General features: G+C 35.8%; 1 protein-coding gene across 1 annotated transcript in view; it reads right to left on the bottom strand.

Moving 5' to 3' along the window:
* LOC128638185 (transmembrane protease serine 4-like) overlaps positions 1-22,814 on the bottom strand; it is a 74,504-nt gene that overhangs the window by 39,802 nt on the left and 11,888 nt on the right. Inside the window, exons 2-5 of the mRNA XM_053690049.1 lie at positions 10,222-10,270; positions 5,562-6,032; positions 286-438; positions 1-45 (exon numbers count right to left, since the gene is read on the bottom strand). The exon at positions 1-45 is cut by the window's left edge and continues 85 nt beyond it. Of these exons, the coding sequence (XP_053546024.1) occupies positions 1-45; positions 286-438; positions 5,562-6,032; positions 10,222-10,270 (718 nt within the window). The remainder of the gene's footprint in view (positions 46-285; positions 439-5,561; positions 6,033-10,221; positions 10,271-22,814) is intronic.

Genomic DNA, 22,814 nt, shown 5'->3' with positions numbered 1-22,814 from the left:
ATGCTGCAAAGACTTGCAGAACGGAGCCCGCGTTGGAGATTCTTACTGTAATGAGTATATGATGGGCACAGGTACAATAAATCATTATATTAATAATCTTACACACAGAATAGAACAACAGAGGCAAATATGCCCACACAAATCAGATCAATGTATATTTAATTGATTCTGAAATTCCAGAACTACTAAAAGTATTTTATAATAATTTATTTTGTTCCATAATTAACGTGAACTGTACTTTATCGTTAGTCAGATGGTAAAGAATTAATAGTCTGTAACGCTCACCTATAGAGGATGTGGTGACTTCAGCAGACTGAACACATCGATTCTCATCTTCATTACCTGCGCAGTCAGCAACGCCATCGCACCACTTGTCCAAAGGGATGAATTTGAATGATTTCATGCAGAATAGGTAGTAATTATCCAATACAACCTTAACTGCAAGGAAAGGATAAATTAATTTGTGATTCAACAGGGAGTTGAAATCTTACGAACCAACTCTATGGCATGAGACTACCAATGGTATTTAATTTATTTCATCAATTTTTTTTTTCAATAATGGTACAAGACAAGGCTGTCCCACTATCCTTTTTTCTTTATCTAACAATGATATATTTTGCAGGACTACAGTCACTTACAGAAGCAATATTTAGTAGCATATATAATTAGGGCCGGATTTACAGCCCAGGTGTCTGTAGACACCAAAATCTAAAGTGCACCTTATGCTCACTACTTACTGATGTGCCAGCAACTTTAACCAAGATTGCTGATGACAGTAAAATAACAACGCACAGGTGCAGGGAAGCCGGATGCAGCACATGCAAATTATTTGTGGTGACCTTAACAAAAATGCCGCCATGCTTGGCCATCTTAGTTAAGGTTGCCCGCTGACCGGTATGTAAATTAAGCAGATACAAGCACCCCACTATGGAGGGCGATTGTAGGCACATGCCTATTCTGCCTTATTATGAATCCGGCCCTATACATAGTGATACATTTTCTTGTTTTTGCAATACAGAACTCATGGTTTCAAAGTAAATTTTCCCTTTAAAAAAAAGGTAAATTGGTGCTGTGCATGCACAGCCAATCATTACATGAAAGTGTATTTGTACGTTTTTACAGTCTCTTTGAAACCACTACAAACAAATGATTTCTATACTAACATTTTAAAATTAGACAACTTTACATTTTTAAAAACCCTATATTGATATCTATTCCATTTGACTACCATTTAACTCTTGTGCATGGAATTTCATTGGTATTTTTATATTATTGATATAAATACTTGAGAAACCTTATCCATTTTAAAACCATAAAAATATCACAAATTAATCAGTTTTAGACTGTAACTGCTTAATTGTCCTAAAATAAAGAGATACTAAAGTCAAAACTAAACCTTCATAATTCAGATAGAGAAGGCAATTAATAAACGAAAAAAACAAATTTGCAACTGTTCTCAAATTTACATTGTACTTTTATGTATTCAATGTTGAAGAGTGTATCTAGATATGCTCACACATTTTGAGCGCTATTTTGCAGCAGTGTTTGCAACACTGTATAATATTTATTTTGCTTATCACAATCCACAGTTTTATCACAGCTACAGTTGGAGACGTTGTTTGTGTAGATAAAGTTATTGAAGTCTGACAGAATCTTTTGTCTGTAAAAGAACGAGTGCAAATAAAAGGAGAGCTGCTCGTTCTTGGAGGATTATGCCCACTTTGAAGCACCAGCTCCTACTGAGCATGTGCAAGAGTTGACAGATCATATATGTATATAAGCCTGTGATTGGTCGATCGCTGTCACGTGACAGGGGAGAGAAAAATTAAAGGAAATTGAAATTTGTCATAAAATACACTGTGTACTTTTAAAATCAAACCAATTTACTTTTTGACACAGTTAAAAGGAGACTGCACGTAACTACAGATAACAGAATACTGTAAGAATTACATAGAATTATTTTTAGTTTTAATGTCACTCATTGGCTGTTCACGTACCAACAAATATTGTTGTGACTATGCGCAAAAGGATATATTAAAGTTGTCATTTTTAATACATGCATATTATTGCATTCAAAAATGGTCTACATACAAAATAAATATTCTACGTATATGTATTTAGACTGTAAAATCATTATGTTTCTCTATTCTCCTCTGCTGTGGAAAGGTCTTGGTGAGCTCCTGCACTGATTTAGCAATCATTGGGTAGAATGTTGAGTGGAAAGAAAACAAAAAATCATGTTTGTCAGGGGAAAAATTTGATTAAAAAGTGGGTAAAATAAATGAAGCACATTTCACTGTTCTATTATTAATCATGACTAAACTTGAACTTAATCCCTTACAAAACATTTACTGTCTCTTTAGTGAAGTTACTAAAGTTGCTATAGCAAGAAATTAAGTTTTGCCATTTGTTGATTTGATAATATTTTTGTTATTTGTAACCATTAGTATATTTTTAAAAATGAGAAAAAGTCTATGGGTCATAACCCTTGTTTCTCTAAACCTATGAGGAAACCTTTGGTATAAATAAGGAGTGTATTACAACTTTAATGCGCCATTATAATTCAGAATAAAAGTGAAGCTGTCCAAAACTACATGTCCCAGAATTCTGTGTGGTAAAAGTACACATGTGACCATAATGGCTGAAAAGAAAAGGCTACTGGGTTGGTTTTTGTTGTTGCAGTTTTCTTTATAAACATTTTTTTTTTTTACAAAACTATTGTAGCTAAAGAAAAATACCACCAAATAGATATGTTATGTTGTCCTGATAGTAGGTGTATCCCATATGTCTATGATTCCAAATAATTTATAGAAAATATAAGCCAAATACTACAAAGAGGGAATTATTGGTTTAACGCTAACATTTGCTATACTTGGACTGTAAGCTAAATAGTGATTAGACAATTAATTGTTAAGATTAGGGATTTAATGGACTGGAAAAGAGCTGATTGCCCTTTTAAGGGCAGTAAAAGAGCTGAATGCTCTTTTAAGGGCAATGCTCATACAAACCCCCCTTTAGGGGCAATGATTACTTTAGGTGTTTTTAGTATTAGTTTTTTTTATTTTGGGGGGTTTGGTGGGTGGGGGGGTTTACTGTTAGGGGATAATTGGTAATTTGTTTAGGTAAAAGAGTTGTTTAACTTAGGGCAATGTCCTACAAAAGCCCTTTTAAGGGCTATTGGTAGTTTAGTATTAGATTAAGGGGTGTTTTTATTTTGGGGGGACTTTTTATTTTTATATGGGTAATAGTTTAGGTTTAAAAATTTTATTTTGGATAGCTTTGTTTATTTTAATTTTTTAATTTTTTGTAATTTTAGCTTTGGTGGTTGTAGTTTTTTTTTTTTTTTAAATAGACTGCCCTCTGGGCAGGCTTATCTCCTAGTACATATATTTATATATATATATATATATATATATATATATATATATATATATATATATATATATATATATATATATATATATATATATATATATATATATATACACAGTATATATATATAATATTATATGTATATATATATATACACACATATATAGATAGATAGATAGATAGATAGATAGATAGATAGATAGATAGATATAAACACTTAATTTAAATACATTTTACACTTATCACTGTACATGTTCACTGGGATAGAAAGGAGGGGTCCAAGACAAGCCATTGTTAACAAACAATGGCTTATTTTTTATATGTGATCAGTCTGATTGGCTGTCACTGTGATCACATGACCATGAGCCTTTTGATGTAGATTCCTGGACTACCTCACTCCTGAGGCATTCATTGATTGGTGGCTGAGCATTATACCAGCATGCATTGTGGCATGCTAGTATCTGGGCTTCATTTTAAATGTATACTGAACCCAACTTTGTTTTCATCATTTAGATAGAGCATGCAATTTTAAGCAACTTTCTAATTTAGTCCTATTATCATTTTTTCTTCAATCTCTTGGTATCTTTATTTAAAAAAGCAGGAATTTAAGCTTACAAGGATTCCCATCTTTGGTTCAGCACCTGGATAGCGCTTGCTGATTGGTGGCTAAATGTAGCCACCAATCATCAAGCGCTATTCAGGGTGCTGAACCACCATGAACCAACCTATCCAGGGTGCTGAACCAAAAACGGGCCAGCTCCTAAGCTTTACATTTCTGCTTTTTTCAAATAAAGATACCAAGAGAACGGAGAAAATTGTATAATAGGAATTTTCTTAAAACTGCATGCCCTATCTGAATCATGAAAGAAAAAAATTGGTTCAGTATCCTTTTAAGTATACAATCACTGTGACTGGCTGACACTGTGATTGTATACACAGTAACTGTATTTTTTTACAGTTACTGAACTGCTGCTGACTAGCCTTACATGCAGCAGCATGAGATACAAACTGATTTCATTGTGTATCTTATGAATTAAAGCACCCCACTGACAGGTATGGAATCATAGGGACATCCTGTCCCTTTGAACACTAGCTTGGGGTGTCACTCCTGAGGCATGCAGAAATAGCACAGTCGGGCTGCCAGGGCCTAGACAGTCACGCTGACAGCCCAGGACACAGCGTCATACAGGGTACGGTGCTTGTCCTTAAGGGCTAAATGACTGATATCCTGTATGGCGCATGTCCTTAAAGGGCCAAAACAAAACACAAAGATAAGTTAAACAAGATAAGATAAGTTAAAACAACAGATATATTCAAATTTAAGTGTCCACTTTAAGACATTGAGACCCATTTAATAAGCTGGGGATGCAGCTTTTGGGCCTTAGAGTTTCAGGCTTGTGCGACCAGGCCTGAAATGCTATTTACACTAGCTACTTAGCCCTTCCACCATCCCATCTCAATTATTGGTTGATGTCATGGTCATGATCACAAGGCCTTTTTGGCTAAGCAGAAATGATACGTGACAAACCAAAAAGTGCTTGTCATTGTCATGTGGATATCTGCAATCAGTCTGATATGGAACTATTAAATTTGGCCTCAAGTGGACATTGTACAAATGTTTTTTTACAAGCCTCATATACTACAAGAGATGTTTTATGAAAAAAAAAAAAAAAAAAAATTGAAACACAAGTTTAGGAGTCCTAAAGATAACCAAATCATTATCAGCAAAAAAATAATGTCAATTAGTGTAACATGATACATGGGACTCATGTATATAAAAATATAGCCTATTTGAACACATTTGACCTCTTTTGAGGAAGCAGGGAAGCTATTGGTGACAACACCATATATGCACATGGAAATGCTTGTATAAAGTTGATCAAGAAGCTATACATTGAGTTATTGTTATCCTAATTTGCATGTTATTAACCAGTGCTGAGGACCTATGTGTGGTCACACTTCTTGTGGCCCATGTTACTGGGTTTAATTCTCCAAAATAAAAACAATAAAAGTAAATTAAGGAATATATTGAGCGTAGGTTATCTCATTAATATATTATGTCTCCATTTGGAAATAACACAAAGTGATAACACTGGCTTACATTTTATATTATACAATGATTAATATTCTAACACAAATGCCACTGCATACACACAGTAATGCACACTGTCACAAATCGATGTACTCACCAAGTATAGATATGACTACAATTGAAGTCAGAACCAGTACTGCTGCAGTAATTGGGACACAGTATCTTCTCAGTCTAAATATAGGCTTGTAATTTGGTGGAGGTCCTGGCCTAGGTCTGGGCGTTCCTCGAAGAGGGCCAGGAGTACTAGTAGGACCTGGAGGTCTTGACGCTGGAGTCCGAACTGGCCCTGGAGCCCGTGTGGCATTTGCTGTAGGACGTGTAGCAGGAGCTGCTGTTCGTGGAACTGGGTTTGAGGTTCCGGGGGCAGGATTTGAGGTCCGTGGTGCAGGAGCAGGGGTCCGTGCAGCTGCAGCTGGGGTTCGTGCAGCTGCAGCTGGGGTTCGTGTAGCTGCAGCTGGGGTTCGTGTAGCTGCAGCTGGGGTTCGTGGGTCTGGAACTGTAGTCCCCCTGTTAGGAGTTGGGTTTGTTGTTGTAGTCTCGCTTGAACTTACAGTTCCCTCATCAGTTCCTAAAAAGAGATATATAGAACTCCTATTTATACATTTACTTTCTGGTGTGAAATGAGCAAGGTTAACCTTGCAAAGAGTAGAAAAGTCCTATAAATCAATGAGTCTTTCAGGCATATTGCCTTGTCAAAAAAGGTTCTGCTCTCCTAATGAGTGAGCATATTTCTAATCAATAAAGTTACACTTGCAATGAGTTATACTTACCTTTGAGACTATTCCTAATAAGTGAAGCTGTCTTCATAATGAGTGAGACTTAACTAGCCCTCACAGTGAGTGAATCTGACCTCCTAATAAGATACCTTAATGAATGAGAATGCTCACTAACCTATAAGAGTACCCTCTTAAAGAGTGAAACTGACTTCCTTATGAGTAATACTGTCCCTAATTTTAACAATTGGGGAAACTTTAGTAAGGCTGCTTCAAATTGAGTTAGGCTGATTTCATAATGACTTTGAATACACTTGCAGTGCATGAGACTGACCTCTTAATTAAACTTTTGTTTCATTGATTGAGATTGCTGTCCTAATGAGACACCGCCCTGTAATGAATGAGGCTGCTTGCTTATCAATGAAACTTTGTCCAAAATCAGGGAGACTGACCTCCTAATGAGAGAAGCTGCCTTAATGAATGAGACTCCCCTAAAAATTGAGACTGACTTAATGAGTGATAATTCTTCATAATAAATGTGACTACACTAACAATAAAGGAGCATTAAACCAGACAATACTCAATAACTCCCCTAATGAGTGAGAATTCCTCTTATTGGGTTAGTTTCCGCCAGATTATATGGACCTTCATTAAGCAGTCATCACTGTGAGTGTGGCTGCTATAACAATAAATGGCTTTCCTTCTAGTAATGAGACTGCTGCCTAAGGAATGACTCACATAATTGTTTCTCAACCACAGTCCTCAAGTACCCCCAAAAGGCCAGGATTTAATTATAGCTGAACCAGTGCACAGGTGAAATAATCAGCTGATGGGTGAGAGCAAGTTAGTAACCATGGTTACTGATCAGCTGATTACTTCACCTGTGCACTGGTTCAAGTATAATGAAAACCTAGCCTGTTGGGGGTACTTGGACCATAGTTGAGAAACACTGACTCACAAACTAGAGGAGCTACCCTTATTAAGAGTAACATGTCATCTCAATATGTTCGATAGTCATCATGTGGAGTGAATTAGACTGCCCTTCCAATTATAGACTCAGAAAATCTAATATGGAAGAGGCTCCAGTAATTTTAAAAAAGATCATTGAGTTTTAAACTCTGCCCCTCAGGTACTGCTGCTTGCTAATGCCAAAAACAAGTGAAAGTGATTTGCTTCAAAATACTGACAATGCATTAAGGGCCAGATTCGCTTCGCTAAAGCAATATTTGCGGTTAACTGAGTAATACCAGCGCACGCATATGAGAACTAGCGCAGTGAAAGGGGTAAGTAGCACAGCGATGGGCAGCAATTTGAAATATATATGTATATAAATATGTATATGTATGAATATATGTATGTACAGTATATACACATATTAACACATAAATATATATGTATATAAGCATATAGATATATATTTACAAGGAACACACAGTTCCCATAGACCGCTATGTAAAGGCATGTTTCTCTCAGCTGCCACTTTTAGCCCCTTATAACTGCTTTTTGCAGTTACTTTATTAAACAATAAAGATGCTACCATTTTTATTTTTTAATATAAATTACTATACTTTATTTTGGGGCACATTTAGAAAATAAACCAGAGATCTGATCTCTGGTTATTTTTCTGAGGGCTAATTTCTACAGCGAGCACGAGGTAGCAATAACCAGCCACTTGTAATGGCTGGTTCTTTATCTCGCACCGCAAATGGGCAACTTTGCCCGTTTGTGGGTGGGTGATAAATTCTCACGAGAACTCCCATAATCTCTCAGAAATTGCTGTAATATGTCATAGACTGTCATATACAATAAGGAGAGGCTGGTCATTGCTGAAGATCCACAATAATAGATTTCAGTGACTGCCCCATCACCATTTAAAATAAGGTACCTCCAATGAGATCATGCCAAAATCTCTGATTAGAGAGTATAAACCAGTTAGTCTAGACTTAAGTAAGATATCGGGATCAAACTGTTAAACATCCAATACTGGATATATAATATATATACATATAATGGTGAGAAAATGCCCAATTTCCCCAAAGTTTTTGTATAGTGCATCTGCATATTTTCCACAGGAACTATCGACTAACAGTTTTGATATTGTAACAGGGGATTATGGGTAAGGATATTCAAATGAGCTTCACAATCCTTCCCCTTCTTGCTTCTAACAGCCATTTTGAACACAAATTACCTAATGCCAGTGCAGCTTTTATTGCACAACCGGTATAGAGAGTATAGCAAGATAAATTTATGGACAGTAAAGTCAAAATCAAACTTTGATTACTCAGAATGCAATTAAAAAAATAATTTTCAAATTGCTTCTAAAATCACATTTTCTATGTTGTTTGTTGAAAAATAAACCTTGGTAGAATCATAGGAGTTAATTAGGAGAATGCATGTGTGCAGTTTTGACTTTACTGTCCCTTTAAGGTATCCTAGAGTAGCACTGCTTTGGCTTTAGGGAATCCAACTGAGGCATTGCAGAGTCTATTTGTATAGCCTTCCTATAATCTCCTGCGCCAGTGTTAGGGTTTCTTGTGGAAAATGTGCAGATGTGCTATATACGATGATGTATTTTATATTATACTCGCCGTGAAACTAACAGTTTTTTCTTAACCTATTTACTCACCATAACATATTTTAGGTCTTCTCAAATGTTGTAAAATATTCAGCATTTCGATAGAAGCATTGAACTCCCAGCTAAAACAACTCTTCCCCAATGATACACTGTCTATCTATCCCAGTCTGTGAATCAATTTGTTTAGAATCAAATGGCTTCCTCCAGCCTCCAGAATAAAATGCAAAATCCTCAATAAAAAGGCCCTCAATAACACTGATCCCCCCTATATCTCAGACATTGTCTCTAAATAATTTTCATAATGTCAGGCGTTCCTTAAAGACTCTACTGTTCAAGGATGCATACAATATACCTCAGTTTCTCTCCTCCCCCTTTGTCATCCCCTTAAACCCCCTTAGTATGTAAGCCTACAAGCCCAGCTGTTTTGTAGATCACCTTCATGAAAGGTGGTTTACAACAGTGAAACTCTTGCCAGGACCTTCTACACATTTTGCTCCAATGAATGCTACCTTTGCATATTATTTCTATGTTTATAGCGCTGAGAAATCTGTTGGCGCTCTACAAATAACTGATAATAATAAAAATAATAAAAGAACCTGCAGCTCAGTAACCTGTCTGTCTGCTACTATAGCTATTTGGAAGGGTTTTATAAATGTGAAGAGGTTCTTAGAAAAGCCCTACTTCAAGGAACCAATATACAATAAACCCGGGTACCATTTAAGGAAAAACTCCAAGAATGACTTCACATTAGGCGTTCGCTTGTTGGGAGTTTTGGGGATAATATTAGTCTGTTGAGATTTGACTAATAATTGATTAAGGCTTGTTTTGCTGTTCTAGAGTATATTCATGCCTTTACATTTTTGAATAATAATTGTAGTAGGTCTCTTGGCAAGAGACCTTGGCAAGAGAATAGGATAAGCCCACTGATTTTCCACTTTAGTGGAGCACACAAGAACATAGTCTCTAAATATTAGGGACCTTTTTACTTACCAAGTAAACTACAACGGGCCTCTGAATCTGAAGGCTAAACTCTGTATATATAAACTAGCTATTGTATATTTGTGATTTATTTGGCTAAATAGTTATTTTCCCTCAAAATTTTAGCAATATAATTTGATACATTTTCTTTTAAATGTTTTTACTTACACTAGGCAGTTTGTTGCAATTTTTAATCTAATCATTAAAAGTTGTTTCAACCTGTGGCCTCATTCACACTAACCTACCTAGTAACTACTGAAAGGGAGTGCCTATAGAATGTATTCTTTTTTTTTTCTTTTTCTTTTGGAAGGGACCTGGGGATCATATTATTCCAATTGCTTTGGCATAGAGTTGCCTTCTGTGGAATTATCTCCTTAAAGACTCTATTGTATGACTATGGCACAGTGTCAAAAGCTGTATTATCTTACATCCAGATACAGTAAATCAAACATTGTCTAACAACTGTTTTGGCTAAATGTTCATTTTCATACCTGTTCTGCCAAGAAGCCGTTCCACATCAACATTGTCTTCACCCAAACTCTGTGTATGGAGAAAAGACAGAACATGTAAGAGTAACACTAGGTGCGTTGTTGCATTACACAAGACATAGCAAGACTCTATTGGTGTATCAGTACGAAACACACACAAACCAGAGGGCCTGCTGGCTTTTGTATCTCTTTTACACACATACAGTTAGAGGGGATGCTCTTGCAGTCTGTGGGTGTTTCACAAACATGGAAATTCTACTCTCTTTTAGTGTGACACCAACACACACACTCAACTCGACCAGTCTGCCAATGGTTCACACACAAATACATCACTTTGCTTCTCAGGCTGTCACTATCTTTCACACACACAAAGGGCTAGACTATGAGGCCTATTTATCAAAGGTTTTACGGACCCGATCCGACAGTGCGGATCAGGTCCGCAAGACCTCGATGAATGCGGAGAGCAATACGCTCTCCGTATTCAGCATTGCACCAGCAGCTCACAAGGGAGGTGTTAATTAACCTGATCGTACTCGATCGGGTTGAATTGTGGGGATTCCTGTCCGCCTACTCAGAGCAGGCTGACAGGGTTATGGAGCAGCGGTCTTTTGACTGCTGCTTCATAACTGCTGTTTCTGGTGAGTCTGAATACTCGCCAGAAACACGGACCCACAAGCTCCATACAGAGCTTGATAAATGGGCCTCTATAAGTGTAGTACAATTGATAGTGCAGGGTGTGTTATCTTTTTGTGAAACCTTGTACAAAGAATAACTCACCATCTGGTACTACAAGGGAATGGTTAAATATCTATAGCTTGCTCTACACTTTAAATGGATAGCGCAGGGAGTGCTAATAGCGTGCTCATTGGTGAATTACTTGTTGCACTTGAGCACAATTCAAAATACCCCTGGTTAGCTATTTTTGACACATAAAGTAAACTATTATTATTAAAGGGAAAGTTTACCCAAAATTTTCTCCCCTTTTATTTGCTCCAAATTATCCATTATACCTGCTGGAGTGTATTAAATTGCATACAAGAAGCTGGCTTACCCTTATTTCAGCATTTAAAATAGCTGATTTTGCCTGTGGTATCGACACCTATACTGAAAGTTTCAGGATTTAAGTCCAGGCTATTAACAGGCAAGGTAAACACAACCAGCAGAAGAAATTACACTTCTGGTGGGGTGTAGAAGAGATAACTACTAAAATTATCATTTTCAATTGTTCTCTCTAAGTATTGTGCTTTGGTTTACAAACAGATATAAGATAAGGAAGCAAGTCTGTGTACGCAAAGTGATAACAAAACGTTATCTCATTTTACCTGGAAGCTCAACCCATTGTAATAGGCAATAGTTTAAAAGTACAAAACAAGCAATTTCATATACACAAATAAACCTGAAAATGTAATTTCTCATACATTATATACTCTGCAGCTGCTATAATTAGTCTTTGGAAATACATTAAGGGAAAAGTAATTTTACAGTATACTGTCCCTTTAATAGACTAACATGGAACTTCATGTAGAACATTAGTTGTGCACCATTGACTTAGTGACCTTCGGCTTACAACACCATCTGCTTAGTGCTCAAGTGATACGCAACATGAATACTGCCAATGAAGCCTATTATCAACACAACGTAGCGCACACACGCTTTCTGACATGTAGATGTTAGCACACCCGAAGCTATCGCTCAAGCAATAAATAACTTAATATGAGTGCAAAAACAGAAGCGCTATTGATTGCGCTCAAGCGATGTTAATGCACAATAGCACTAATCTTTTAACACTCCGCTTAGAGGACAGGCACTGAAAAAACGTAAATGTGGACTTATACCAATTTTGCTTAAATTTACATTAAAGTGAACTATAGAAAATCAATGGCTAGAGAAAAACTCTGTTATAAACATAATATCCCAAAGTAACTATAACAATATATCAAAGTAACTATAACAATATATCAAAGTAACTATAATCTATACAATCTACCCATTCAAGTCATGGGTTTTGTTGTGATCCTCACACATAATCAATTCCATCACTAATTATTATTATTATTATCAGGTATTTGTAGAGCACCAACAGATTCTGCAGCGCTGTAAACATAGTCCATATACAGGATAGCTTTTGTAGGGGTCAAGTGGGTAGAGGGCCCTGCCGAGAGTTTCACTGTTGTAGTCGGCTCTTATGAAGCGATCTGTAAACAGCTGGGCCCATAGGCTTACATTCTAAGGGGTTCAAGGGGAAAGCAATGGCGTTAGGAAAGGTTAGTGTTGGTTGTATGCATCCCTGAATAGTAGAGTTTTTAGGGAGCGCTTGAAGCTGTTAAAACTAGGGGAGAGTCTTATGGAGCGAGGCAGGGAATTCAACAAGATGTGGGCCAGTCTGGAGAAGTCCTGTAAACGGGAATGTGAGGAACTAACAAGAGAGGAGGAGAGGAGGAGATCATGAGCAGAGCGAAGGGGACGGGAGGGAGAGTATCTAGAGACAAGTTCTGAGATGTAGGGGGAGCAGTTGAGAGCTTTATATGTCAGGGTGAGGATTTTATGTTTAATCCTAGAGGCAAGAGGAAGCCAGTGAAGGGATTGGCAGAGAGGTGCAGCAGATGAAGAGCGATGAGTAAGGAAGATGAGCCTGGCAGAGGCATTCATAATGGATTGTAAAGGAGCTATGCAGCAGCTAGGAGGACCAGAGAGGACAGAGTTGCAGTAGTCGAGGCGGGAAAGGATGAGAGAGTGGATTAAAATCTTGGTTGTATCTTGTGTAAGGAAATGTCTAATTTTAGCGATCTTATCACATTTAACTTTATTAAAAATTTAAATCACTAGTCACATAATGTGGCATCACTGATGATATCCAAACAAATCTTATGAGAACCATGGTTACTTATGGTATTTAAAAATACAAACACTTTCCGTCAGTCAGTGTGATGTATATGGGAGTGGTTTGTTATTTTTGCAATGGGTGAGGACGGAGACCACAACATTGCTGCACAAAGGGAGAATTTCACTTTTTTTTGTCATCTTCTATGGCTTATTGTATAGAAGGAATATCCAGGTTTTGTATTGACTGGAATATGACCTGGTAACTAGATTTAGACCACTGCTCTGTCTGAAGGCTTATGAGAATTAAAACAAAAAAAAACAGATACTATAAAAAAAAAAAAAACTCCAACTGCTGCAACTTGAAACATTGCTCACTGCACCTCATTTTAAATGAACACTATAGGTAAATAAACTATTACTATCACCCTAGCCTGGTAATAGTTTATCAATACCCTGCACCTTTTGGATGAAAGCACCAGCACTCAAGAGGTTAACTTGTATAGTTAATAGGTCTCGTAGAGATTCTGACTCCCAGGAGGGTGCTCCATGGAGCGGGGGGGGGGGGGGGGGAGACCTGTGTTGCTAGGAAATCAGAGATACAAATCCAGTATCCACAGAAATCTTTGCAGGACCCTGCAACTAGTAGAAGGTAGTTTAGTGGGGATGAGAGGTGGTACAAACTACTGAAGAGACCTTTGTTACACAAAGATTAACCTGCTGCAGGAGCAGGTAGGTGAATACACTCACTTACCTATAATACAAAGGAAATATAGATTACACTGTGTGTATTTGTATATGTGTGACGTGGGGTTATACATCTTTTTGTAATATGCAGCCTATGCTCACACACGACATGCAGACAAAGAGTGTGTATGTGTGTATGTTTGGCATGCAGAGATAGCACAGCATCTGTAAATAAGAAAGGAGTGTGTATGTGTGCACCTGTGGGTATATCTGTGTGTGGCATGCAGAGTAGTATGCAAATGATGTATAGTTTGATGTATATGTGTGAGATTAGGAGTGTGCAACACACAGAACAGTGAGTGTGTCTATGTGTCATGCAGTACGTACTTGTGTTGTTGAATATCCTTGTAGATGTTTGCACCACGCAGAACAGTGTGCATCTGTTCGTATGTAACGTGTGTTTGTGAGTGTTTATGCCTATGCCACAAAGCATGTGTCTGTAACACAGATATATGTATGAATGCAGATACACTATTAAAAATGCTAACCCAACATGAAAATGTGAATATTTCGCATTACAATGTTTTTCACATAGAAGGATATGTTCTATTTATTCATAAATAAATATTTCTACATATCTGATGGTATTTTGGCAGAATATATATCTATGCATATATATATATACACACATGGTTATACATAGGTATAGATATATACAGATATATATAGGAATATCTATTTAAAAATACATAGAACATATTCTGCTATGTGCAGGACAGTGGAATATGACATATTTACAGTAAATACACAGCATAACACTTTATTTAAAATGAATATTGCATAAATACACTTTAACATGTTTTCATCTACTTAAAGGGACAGTATACTGTAAAATAGTTTTTCCCTTAATGTGTTAACAATTGCAGAGTAAAAATGTATGAAAATTAGCTTTTTAAGGCTTATTTGTGTATATTAAAGCTCTGATTTTGTGTTTTGAAGACACAACCTAATAAAATGGGTTGAGCTTGTAGGTATAATCAGACCTCATTACTGTATCACATTGTGCACATATACCTGCTTCTTTATCTTATATCTGTCCATAAAACAATCACCAGTACTTTGAGAGAACAATGGAAAATCAACATTGTATTACCTTATCTCTGCTATATCCCACTGGGAGTGTAATTTCTTCTGTGTTTACAAAGTTTATCTATAGCTGGTACGCGCGGCCACAAACTTTCAGAATAGGTGGGGATACCACATGCTAAATTAACAATTTCAAATGCCAATATAAGGGTAAAGGAGCTACTTGTAAAGAATTTAATACACTCCAGCAGGTAAAGTGGATCATTGGGAACAAATTAAAGGGGAGACATTTTTTGAGTAAACTGTCCCTTTAACTGCAAAGGTCTCCGATGCACTTACATTTCTTTGTAATGTATTTTTGATGTGTTTTGTGACACTCTTGAGCTCTGAGGACACGCTAACCCAGACGAGCGTTAACTTGAATTGCGCTCAAGCGATCGGGTTTACTTTCCATTTCTAATATGAGTGATAAACCCCTTATCGCTTGCGCGCAAATGTTTGCACTCCACTAGTTGTAATCTGGCCCAAGATGGGATAATATTTTTCTGTTTGAAATGTGCATAAAGAAAAAGTGTTTTTTGTTATTTCTTTTATTTTTTTTTATTTTTAATGTGTACATTTAAAATTCTAATTATTGTTTTCCTGGTTGTATAAATTGTGGATATAGGATGATTTATATGGATAAAAAAAGTACAGGTGACCCTCGGTTTACAACGGTTCAATTTACACCGCATCAGAATTACAACCTTTTTTCCCAGTCATGCTATTGAAAAGCATTGAGAAGCAGTGCATTTATTAAAATAGCCATTAGGTGGAGCTGTCCGCTTGTGTTGCAGCAAAGCCAAGCAAGCTGAAATTAATCAGTTTAACCAGACTTGAGCTATCGAGCAGATTTCAAAGGAACAAGATCTTCCTGTCTATAAATCAGTCCAGATTGAAATGCATAGAAAGAATTGTTTGCAGAAAAATGCAAGTGAAGTCTGTGTTGTGTGGTTATTTTATTAGGTTTATAATGCTGTTTAGCAAATGTTTTTGTTCATTTAACTTAGTTTAATTATATATTATGTGTTGTGTGATTATTTTATTAGGTTTATAATGCTGTTTAGCATTTAAAGTCTTCATTTCAAAGCTTTAAAAATAATGTATTAGGTGTTACTTATGACAATTTTGAAAGGGCCCTGGAACCTAACTCCCTCACTTCCCATTGACTTACATTATAAACTGGGTTTCAATTTACAACGGTTTTGATTTACAACCATTCCTTCTGGAACCTAACCCCGGCGTAAACTGAGGGCTACCTATTTGTATACAAACATTTAAAAACAATGTCAAGGCTTATTTTCTCATTAAAAGGGCATTAAACCTAAGAAACTGCATAATGCATATAAAATAGCGCTATTTATACATTAAAAGAATGAATGGGACAGAAGCTCTCTAACTGTTAAAGGGGTATGAAACCCAACAGCGGGAGCTAGCTGAACACATCAGGTGAGCCAATGACAAGGGCCATATATTTATAACAACCAATCAACAGCTAGCTTCCAGTACTAGATTGCTAATCCTGAGCCTACCTAGGTATGCTTTTCAACAAGATACCAAAAGAACAAAGACATTTAGATAATAGAAGTATATTTAAAAGTTGTTAAAAATTACATGTTCTATCTAAATCGTGAAAGTATAATTTTAACTTTACTGTAACGTTCCCTTTTATTGTGAAAGTTTCGTTTGGACTTTATTGTTCTTTTTACGGAGATTCTCACAGCTCTGCCTTGTTATTGTGAAACAATTGCTAAAAATCAGTCCTAGCAGCATTAGTTTCTCGTTATGCTATATAATTATTTATGCAAATTTATGCTAATTACCCCAGAGAGTATTGTTTATTTTCCAGGAAAGGTGACAACCCCAGCTAGGAACAGTGTACACCTACGCAGTAGCCTCAGTCTTAGACTTTTTGGGATGGGCAACATATGAAAAATATTTTGCATTAAAAACTACCAAACTGAAGTGTTTAATGTTTCCAGTGACGTGGAATCTAAAAGCTCAGACAAATAAAAGAGGTAGTCAAAGTCAAAATTAAACATTTATGATATATAGAGCATTAATTTTTTAAACTTTACTTCTGTTATTTAATTTGCTTCATTCTTTTGGTATCCTTTGTTGAAAAGCTTAGCTAACAAGACACAAAAGCAGCAATGCACTTTTTGTAACTAGCTGCTGAATATGTTTCTTGTCATTGGCTCACCCAACATAGTTAGCTAGCTCCCAATAAGGCATTGCTGCTCCTTCAAGAAAGGATACCAAGAGAGCGAGGCATATTTGATAATAGAAGTAAATTATGAAATTGTATGCTGTATCTGAATGGTGAAAGAATCATTTTGGTTTCATGTCCCTTTGATGTTTGCATTTAAATGTTAAGTTATTTAAATTCAACCAAAAGTTATCATTTGAACTTGAACTATGGCTTTTATAGCTGAGAAAATGTACACTGTAATGGCATTGTATAAAGATATGGCTGGTTAATATTAACTAAGATAAAACACGATATAGCGAAAGTAGTGAAATGAACTCTAACCTTGTCAAAAAAACAATAAAATCCTTATCTATAAATAAAACTGGTGCACAAAGAAACAAAAGCTAGTCAGGGTAGATAGATGATAGATTAATATACACAGACAGATATATAGATGATATAGATAGATAGAAAGATTATAGATTGATACATAGATAGATATACAGATGATAGATAAATGATAGATAGATAAATAGATAGATATACAAATAGATAGATATATGATAGCTAGACAGACAGATAGATGATGGACGGACAGATGATAGATAAATAGATAGATAGATAGAAAGATTATAGATAGATATACATATTATAGTATGATATGATAATTATCTTTAATACTTCTTATCTGAACTTTTTCAGATTTCTCTTATATTGCCCTCACCCTTTTCCCTACTAAATACTGTACATATTACATTTATTAAGTTTTTCCTTATACGTTTTTGGAAATGGGATCAATAAGGCAGTGTTTGATAACCCCAGTGGCCCCCTGCTGACCTTAAAATTAGGCCAAAGTTTTTGGTTCCTAAAATTATAATGTTTTGGCACCTAGATCTCGAACCAATGTGTCCAGCCCTGAAATAAGGAACTGCAAAACAAATATAGTTTTGCTAACAAAAGGACAGCGGCAAGTCTTACTCCAGTAACGTGTGGATTTTCTCTTCCAAATAAAGCAAAAATTGGGGGGAGTTTGACTGGTGAAAAACAACTGCAGCAAACTTTGATAATTTGGTATAGTAACTGTATGTTAAAAGGACAGTCAAGTCAAAATTAAACTTTCATGATTACGATAGGGTGAGCAATTTTAAGCAACTTTCTAATTTACTTTTATCACTAAATTTGCTTTGTTCTCTTGGTATTCTTTGTTGAAAGCTAAATTTAGGTAGGCTCATGTGCTAATTTCTTAGCTCTTGAAGGTCGCCTCTTATCTCAGTGCATTTTGACAGATTTTCACAGCTAGGCAGCACTAATTCATGTGTGCCATGAGTTATTTACGAGTCAGCACTAATTGGCTAAAATACAAGCCTGTCAAAAGAACTGAAAAAAGGGGGCAGTCTGCATAGGCTTATATGCAAGGTAATCACAGAGGTAAAAAGTGTATCAATATAACTGTGATGGTTATGCAAAACTGGGGAATGGGTAATAAAGGGATTTTTTTTTATTTTTTAAACAATAACATTTTTCAAGTAGACTTCAGAAAGGTGTTTAGGTCCCTTTAATAAACAGCTATTCACAATGTCACAAAAATCATGGCACAAATATTATAGTAGAAGCAAATGTCAAATTAGACACAAACTAATTTATAGAAGTCTTATATATGATTGTGTCTTTAATTGACTAGACTAAAATGAATTTATCTGGAGCCATTAAAGGGACATGAACCCCAATTTTTTCCTTCATGATTCAGACAGAGAATACAATTGTTAACAACTTTCCAATTAACTTCTATTATCTTCTAATGTTGTTAACTGAAATAAAGTGATTTAGGATTATTTTCTGTTTGGAAAAATAAGACCAACTATGATTTATAATCTATTAATTGAACAGGAACGTTAATGGGATTTAAAGGGACAGCATACACCGATTTTCATATAACTGCATATAATAGACACTACTATAAAGAATAATATGCACAGATACTGATATAAAAATCTAGTATAAAGAACCCATGCTGTCTTTGTGAGCTAGCAGATCACAAAATCACAGACTGCAATAAAAGTGGTAATAATATACCATGCTTCTTCCCATAAAATGTAATAGAGCTTAAAGGGACACTGAACCCAATTTTTTTCTTTCGTGATTCAGATAGAGCATTACATTTTAAGCAACTTTCTAATTTACTCCTATTATCAAATTTTCTTCATTCTCTTGTTATCTTTATTTGAAATGCAAGAATGTAAGTTTAGATGCCGGCCCATTTTTGGTGAACAACCTAGGTTGTCCTTGCTGATTGGTGGATAAATTCATCTGAACCCCAAAAAAAGCTTAGATGCCTTATTTTTCAAGTAAAGATAGCAAGAGAACTAGGAAAAAATTATAATAGGAGTAAATTAGAAAGTTGCTTAAAATTGCATGCTCTATCTGAATCATAAAAGAAAAAAATGGGTTCAGTGTCCCTTTAATAGAAAGTAGCATCTTGCAGGGTTTTGCAAGGTTTAACATGAAAGCACTGAGTTTGGAGCTAGAATTTAAAGTTTAACACAAAGGTGCAGTTCACAGGTGGTACTGCTAGGGGTATAATTTCCTACTATTTCTTATAGTTTTCGTACCACATTTACCTTACTCTTGCACTACCAGAACAAAGAACCCCTTTGACAATTTTGTATCCTAAATATCATGGGTGCCCAGTATCCCCAACACCTCTCCCCCAGAGATGCCAATGGCAGCATCAACATAGCTTGTACGTTTAAAGGGAAGACCAATCAAGATGGAATCTTGTTAGCTTGTTTGGCGTGTATTTACTTTTAGTTTTGTAAACTGTACTACTTCCATCAGCTGAGCAGTGTATCTTGCATTTCATTACAGCTTTGCATGCACAGCAATTTTGAGATATGTAAGATATACATTGCAAATGCCAAATGGCTTAATGAATAAGCTTTTAGTTTTGAGAAAACTTAAAGGGACATTCATTTAACTGATTTTAATAGACACTACTATAAATAAAAAAAACGCACAGATACTGATATTAAAGTAAAGTATAAAACCTTTTAAAAACGTACTTAAAGGCTCCCAATTTAGCACTGTTGATGAGGTTAGGCTGACACACACTGAAAGGGGCCGAGAGCAGATCCTCCCCCTCCCCTGCATATGAAAAGCCCGATTATACAAACAGAAGCAATCTAAAGTCTGTATACATCAGTATACATCTAAAACTTTGGGGCTTGGTGAGTCTGAAAATCAGCACAATGTTTTTTTAAAGAAAAGCAAAACTATACATTTTCACAGAAACGCCCCAGGTGGGCTATATAAATGGATCATCTACAAAACATTTATGCAAAGAAAATCTAGTGTACAATGTCCCTTTAACTCTTAAATATGTACATAAAAACATTATCACTAAACTTAAGGTACAGTAATACATCATCACAGATTGATAATATATATATACTGTATATATATATATATATATATATATATATATATATATATATATATATATATATATATATATATATATATATATATATATATATATTGCCTCCATTTCTGCAGTACTGGTGGCTATATGGTTATATGGCTATTTTGATGTATGCAATATAACAAATGAGATGTTTAGTCCATTTACTACAAAATGACTCATGCAATAGATTAAAAATAATTTTACAAAACATCAATGTAATAATGAAATATTTCCCATAAAAAAGTTTGAAAAATATTTGTTAAACTCCTGTTCTTGTGCTCAATAAACCAGTCTTGTCTCTCTTGTAGAGATGTGTCCCACTCTGGAAATAAATTGGAAGCAGTTGGCCTTATCAGCCGGTAACAATTAGTAGGAAGCACAAAAACAATGTTGCAGTTCTTGCTTTACATTTTTCAGGGTTCTTGAGGATTGTGATGGCTTAGAATTTTCAAACCGCTTTTCAAATGGCCAAAATGTATATGAAAAGGCACCTGGCTGAACTGGAATCTAGGTTATTAGTAGTATACACTCCAACAAAGAATGGTGTAAATTAGCATACAATGGCTAAGCGTCACCTACAATATAACAATACGTGGTGGCTCAAATAACTGCTGAATGGGACAAATTAGCATACAATGGGACAATAGGACACAGAACAACAAACTGGTACATGGTAGTTGCAGAAATTAGCATACAATGAAAAAAAATAGGACGCAGACCAACAAACTAATAAAGAAATGATATAAGATGAACTAGTGCACAGTGAAACAATACACAATGCACATAATATCCCAGATATCTAACTATATGAGTCACATGACAGATTGCCTTGTTGCTGATTGCATACCTTTGGATAAATATGCACGGTGCATCCCCATGTGACACAAATGTTAAGTATGCAAAAACTGTTACACATCTAATAATATGTTTTTCTAGCTTTGTAGCAAGTGGGATATGAAAAAGATGTAGGTATCTGAAGAGATTTGTATTATTTTGATGGAAACCAATCTCAAGGGGGCAACTGGTAGGGGGGGGGGGGTTAAAGGAGGTTTTATTGTGGGTAGAGCAGAAAGGAGGCTCACATGAGAGCATTGATCTCTGGAAGGAAATACTATAAATATATCTAAATTGCCTTTATCAGATACAAACATAGGGTATATGAACTAGTGAACCTTGGAGGGTTATAAGACCCCTTTTCAAACTGTCCCTCTCTGAAAACTGTCTTTTTTGCAAACTATGAAGAAGAATCCTTTTCTTAGAGTGAGGGTAAACTTTCTCCTTTGTATAAACAGAATGTTAGCAATATTTTAGATGGATTTTAATTCATCTGTTTAATTCATCAGCTTCAAGCGCTCCCTAAAGACTCTACTGTTCAGGGATGCATACAACCTACTCTAACCTTTCTTTATACCAGTTCCTCTCCTCCATTGCTATCCCCTGAACCCCCTTAGCGTGTAAGCCTAAGAGTCCAGCTGTTTGTAGATCACCTTCTTAAGAGCTGACTACAACAGTGCGACTCTTGGCAGGGCCCTCTACCCGTTTGATCCCTATAATTGTTTTGTTGTACTCCGTCTTTGTTAATAGCGCTGTGGAATCTGTAATAATAATAATAATCAGTTGTAATGAAGAAAGGCATTAAATTGAAATACCCTGTGCTCTGGCCACCCACTTCAAAACTTATTCTTTTTGAACTTTTCTCCAATCAGCACTCTAGTCATTACGACACACATTTTTATTTTTGTTTTTTAGTTAGAGCGCCGATTGGAGAACAGTTTAAATTGCTAGCTCACAAAAAAATAAAAGTAAGTTAAAGTATATCTTCATTCAAATTGATGAATTAAACTCCATCTAAAATATTGCTAACATTCCAGATCTGTTTATAAAAAGGGGAAGGTTTACCATCACTTTAATAGTCAGCATTTGTCATAATGTTGATAAAACAACGTTGCACTTCTAATTTCACAAGAAATTATCTTACTACTGCAGAAGCTTTACAGCCTACAAGAGTACCCTAGTAATGGTACCACTGGCAACATTGACGCCATCTTTGGCTGGCTTAAAGGGCCATTATACACCAAATTTTTATTTGCATTAATGTTTTGTGGATGATCCATTTATATAGCCCATCTGGGAGTGTTTTTGTAACAATGTATAATTTTGCTTATTTTTTAATAACATTGTGCAAATTTTCAGACTCCTAACCAAGCCCCTCAGTGTCAGAAGTAGACGCGCTTTTCCAGTCTACTGCTGGCTTCTGTTAGTATAATCTGTCTTCATATGCAGGGAAGGGGGGAGGTGTCTGCAATTTAGCCA

Source organism: Bombina bombina, chromosome 8 (genome assembly GCF_027579735.1).
Source record: "Bombina bombina isolate aBomBom1 chromosome 8, aBomBom1.pri, whole genome shotgun sequence".
Classification (NCBI taxonomy): domain Eukaryota; kingdom Metazoa; phylum Chordata; class Amphibia; order Anura; family Bombinatoridae; genus Bombina; species Bombina bombina.
The sequence above is the reverse complement of the archived record's forward strand: the minus strand, read 5'-3'. Positions and strand labels throughout refer to the sequence as shown.